The 4,895-nt window shown below is 56.0% G+C and overlaps 1 protein-coding gene across 1 annotated transcript in view; it reads right to left on the reverse strand.

Moving 5' to 3' along the window:
* MTCH1 (mitochondrial carrier 1) overlaps positions 1–4,177 on the reverse strand; it is a gene marked incomplete at both ends in the record, with an annotated part of 7,683 nt that extends 3,506 nt beyond the window's left edge. Inside the window, 5 exons of the mRNA XM_010153696.1 lie at positions 1,379–1,438; positions 2,723–2,774; positions 3,214–3,271; positions 3,574–3,651; positions 4,048–4,177. Coding sequence (XP_010151998.1) covers positions 1,379–1,438; positions 2,723–2,774; positions 3,214–3,271; positions 3,574–3,651; positions 4,048–4,177 — 378 coding nt within the window. The remainder of the gene's footprint in view (positions 1–1,378; positions 1,439–2,722; positions 2,775–3,213; positions 3,272–3,573; positions 3,652–4,047) is intronic.
* Between the last annotated feature and the right edge of the window lie 718 nt (positions 4,178–4,895).

Consider the following 4,895-nt stretch of genomic DNA (forward strand, 5'->3'; position numbering starts at 1 on the left):
GAGCGGAAGCAAGGTAAGCGCGTCCCCTGACAAGTCGTATCTCCAGCCAGGCGTGCATCCAGCCCCAGCGTGTGCCGCCGCGCAGAGCTCGTACGGCCGTGAGAAGCCCGTGTGCCGCGACGACTCCAAGGGAGCGGACGTGTCCAGGTGGCGTTAGGAGGGCTGGGAGCAGAAAATGAGCCGTTTGGTCCTACAGACGCAGCCTGTGCTCCCCTCACGGCAGTGCGACTTCTAGCAGGGCTGTACAGCACATACAACTTCAGAGCCCTCCTGAGACATTCTGGGTTGTGCTAAAGCCTTTCCTGTGAACTATTAAGTTTAATTAGGCTACCAACGGTGTTTATTTTATGTGGAGGAAGGGAAGGCGGCGGCTCCTTTCGCGTTATTTCCTCGGGAGGCGGAGGAGAGGGAGGGCAGCGTGCTCTGGCCGTGCCCCACGCATGGGAACATCCCCGAGGAACCTGTATTTAAGGGAGGAGGCTTGGGGCTGCACAGCTCAGCGGAGAAGCTGTGGGCAGCCAGAGGATGCAGCGACACACCGTTGATGGGGGTCTCTTGACCCTTGGGGAAGGACAAGGTGAGACCCCCTGCAACTGCTTGCCTCCTCCTGATGCGCTCGGGTTTCACCTGGAGGCCCAAATTTTGCGACTGCAGAGCCAAAGGCATCAGGCCTGGAAACGCCTCGGGCAATTTCGGCGCTGCCTTTACTACTGTTGACAGAATAACGTGAGTTCTCTCCCCACCGGGAGCAGAGGCAGCAGGTCGTTCTGCTTTTATACAGATGGTAAAGAAAGGCAAGAAGCATTAATTAAGGGTTCAAGCAAAAAGGTGTCTGGAAGATTTCCACTCCAGCAACGCCGTCAATCCGCCCCGCTTCGTAAGGCTGGGAGCAGCTTCCAGCTCCTTCTGGTCCAGGCAGCGATGCCGCTGTGCCAGGCAGCACCACGCTCCAGGCAAACCTGCTGCCAGCACCAACCACCTGCTCCTTCCAAGCACCCACGGTGCTCTCCAGAGGAATGTGCTCCTTATCCCAGCCCCAGCTTTTATTCCAACAAGGGGTCTCGTTGTTGCCCTTGATCTTGGTGCCTGACGCTTTAGATGGCCCCTCCCGGAAGAAACAGCGGAGGGAAAAGAACAGGACGATGAAATACGGGGTTTCCTCCGAAGGTGTGACTGCAGGTGAGGCCTGGGGCAAACGGAGCTCACGCTGGAGTGCTGGCAAAGGTGCTGATTCAATCCGTGCTCATGGGAGCGATGCGAGAGCCCCACGGTCAGACAAGGGGGGGGAGCCCAGCGCGACTCCGAGCTCGGCAGAGCAGCCAGGAGAGCCGCCGGTGCCTCCAGACTGCGGCAGAAAGTATTTAAACAACTCACGTACACGAAGAATCCCAGGATCCCTTCTTCCTTAAATATCCTGCCGATGGCGCTGAAGACACCGCTGCCAAGAAAGGGAAGGAGCTGTGAGTGTGCAGGGGTTGCTCCACCTCCGGCCACCCGCCACAGCAGTGTCCCCCCCGGCCATCGCGACGCAGTGGGCAGCTCTGCTCCGCTGCTTCCCCGCAGCGGGTCGTGTCTGCGACAGCATCGGGGACAACGCTCAACTCGCTGATAACTGTTTAAACGCTGAAGCTGGAAGAGCTCTGCCCAGCTTGGCGTGAGCGGGTGCACGTGCCGCGGTTGCGGTACGTAATACGCTTCGATTAGGCCAATTCTCAGCCTAAGAACCCCGTCCTGCTCCCGGGAACTTGTGCCGGCAGCCGTGGGTCAGCTACAATCGTGTTTAGCGTGCTTTCACGTGGCTGCACTTGTAGCTTTGCCTCGCAGAGAGACAGGTACTACTGGAAAAGGCTTGGAAAAATCTTGCAGGCTAGCAGGGCCGCTGCAATGCTTTGTATTACCTACTCTGCCTCCCTGCTGACTTCCCTTTCTACTAACACCTAAAGCAAAAAGGCAGGAGACTCGTCGTGTGATGAGCAAGGTGTGTTACAGCCACCAAAATCCCCAGGGGCACGAGGCAGAACAGAGGCACACCGGGACAGAGCCCGGCCTTCCCACCTCCCTTAGAATCATAGAATCACAGAATGGTTTGGGTTGGAAGGGACCTTAAAGACCATCCAGTTCCAACCCCCCTGCCATGGGCAGGGACACCTTCCACTAGACCAGGTTGCTCCAAGCCTCATCCCGCCTGGCCTTGGACACTCCCAGGGATGGGGCATCCACAGCTTCTCTGGGCAACCTGTTCCAGTGCTCCCCACCCTCTCTGTGAAGAATTTCTTCCTGATATCTAATCTAAACCTCCCTGATTTCAATTCGTACCCGTTACCCCTTGTCCTATCACTACAGGCCCTTGTAAAAAGTCCTCTCCCAGCACCCTTGTAGCCCCTTCAGATACTGGAAAGCTGCAATGAGGTCTCCTCGGAGCCTCCTCTTCTCCAGGCTGAACAAGCCCAATTCTCGCAGCCTTTCATCATAGGAGAGGTGCTCCAGCCCTCGGATCATCTCCGTGGCCTCCTCTGGACTCGCTCCAAGTGGTCAATATCCTTCTGATGTTGAGGATATTATATCCCTTGAGGATATTATATCCCTTCACCCTGCAGCCACCCACCCTCTAACCAGATTCACTTTTCGGTCTCCCAAACCTCCTGGGTCTCCACATTCCCACGGCTGACTCCCAGACTCGCGCTTCTGTGTGCCCAGACCCTTCCGAGCTGCGGCCCCTCACCTGTATTTGACTTCCCGGCCTACGAACTGGACCATGCAGCGCATAGAGATCACTAGGAGGAAAGAAACACGGGGCTGACAAAGAAACGAATCCGGTTTGGGATGCAACGGACGTGAAGGAAAACGCAACCAGGACCTTCTGCCCTCCCTTCCCTCAACTCCCATCGCCTCCAGCTCCTCTCTGTGGTTCTCATCACTGCAAGACTCATGAGAAACTGGGGCCCTCCCCTAGGCTGTAAGTGATGGGAAGGATTTCTGGCCCTAACCCCAGCAGGATTTCTAGGACAAGCTCTTGGATGACTCGGAAGAGAGCACCTCGACGCCCAGCTGGGTTAGTCCCTGAAGTGTCAGCCTCCCTGAGGAACCACTCAGACCTGCAGCAGTTCCCCTGTTTTCTACGAAGCCATTTCTGACAGAGAAGCCCATCGAGGAAACGGGGTTTGGGGGCGGTTCACAGGCTGGAGAGGGCTCAGGCAGAGAGACAGGACTCACCGTGCAGCGGATGTGAGACAACCCGGGACACACACTGCATCATCATCTCGTGAGATGTCTGGGCGGGGAGGAAAAAACACCACACCTGTATGAAAATCTGCCCTGATCCACCTGCACAGACCAGGTCCTTTCCCTCAGAAACCCGTCTCAGGTCCCTCTCGAAATGTGTCGTTCGTGGCAAACCTCTATTTCTACAAAATCTTTCGTAGCTGGACCAGTGACTACTAAACACTTTTCACTGGGAATTTCTCTCCGAGTAACTTCACCCGCTGCCCGCGGTTCCAGCTTCCTTTGCTCTCCAGGCACAGCCCCAGTGCCATCACCCCGATCGCTCATTAACGTGCAACACCCACTTCTCACCTCTTTCACCACCTTCCTAAGGGAGGTCTTGACATCATCCTTGTTAGAAACGTGCTCCATGTCTTCCAGTGGGAAGGCCTGAGCGGAGAGAGAGGAACGTATCGTCAAAACGGGTGGAGACGCTGACCCACAAACCCCCAGTGTCAGAGGACAGAAGGAAACCACGAGCAGTTGGGGTCGACATGGGAGGAGAAGAAAACCAGGTGAGAAGGAAGGATGGAAAGTAAAACAGGGGAAGAGAGGGCTCACAAAAGTTTGAGTGAGCAGTTTGCTCTCGAAAGACAAAAGGCAAGTGGCTGTTCACATTAAATTAAAGCTGTTTAAAAGTGAGTTTTAGGGACAGGGGCACTGTTCCCCTGGGCGGGAGGAACTCAAAGCCGTTAGGAGGTGGGTGGGCGCTTTATCCCTCCACGTGCAGGCTCCGCTGCAGCAGACCCAGCCAACTGATTTATGGAGAGAGAAGCCGACCTTTACCTTCTTCACGCTCCCCCGGGTGATGGTTGATAAAGTGCTTGAGACGAGGCGAGGAGTAAGACCGCGGAAGAGGCCTCTTTTCCCATCCACTTCCACAATGTGTCTGGCTGGGTAAGAAAACACCAGGCCGCTGTCAGTCGGGAAGCGGCCGACTCACGGAGAGCACCCCAACCACCTCGGAAACTGCGTCGGAGCTCGGCACGGCAGCCGCGCTGCGGTCCCACGGTGAGTGATTGATTGTGACAGCCCTAAAATACCCTTCATACAGGATGCAAAGAATCCTTAAGTATTCCCTGTCACATCTAGCCTGGAAGGATAGCTCCAGTATTTTAGGCTACTTCTTGTCTTTTGATGGTTTTGCTCAGCAGGGTGCAGTCTGGACTGAACCAGGGTAGGGAGGGACCTGGTGTGGTGTCACCTCCACCCTGGGGTTTGGGCTCGGGGCTCATATGGATCTCAGAAATCCAGGTTCAGTTCCTGCCCCACCACCTTCTCCCTAGCAAACTTCCTCAGGTCTCCAGCACAAAAAAAGCCAGTGGATCCAACTTCCTTCCGATATAACAAGGAATACAACCGCTATGTTTTGTGGGTACCAACTACTCCCGCCCCCCATCCTCTGCTGTCCCAAGTGAAGCCAGGAAGGTTCTGCACATCTCCATCACCCCACATTGTAAATCCATTTGGAAAACGAATCTTGCAGGGGCAGCACCGGCACGTTCCCAGCCGTGGGTGTCCAAGGACAGGTTTGTGGTGCTTTTGTACTGCTCCTGCGCTGGGTCCCCCCACCCCATGGGTCCTGCTGTGCGAGGGAGGGGGGAAGGTACTGGCTGGATCCAGAGCAGCGTGGC

Source organism: Eurypyga helias, unplaced genomic scaffold (assembly GCF_000690775.1).
Source record: "Eurypyga helias isolate BGI_N326 unplaced genomic scaffold, ASM69077v1 scaffold27456, whole genome shotgun sequence".
Classification (NCBI taxonomy): Eukaryota; Metazoa; Chordata; class Aves; order Eurypygiformes; family Eurypygidae; genus Eurypyga; species Eurypyga helias.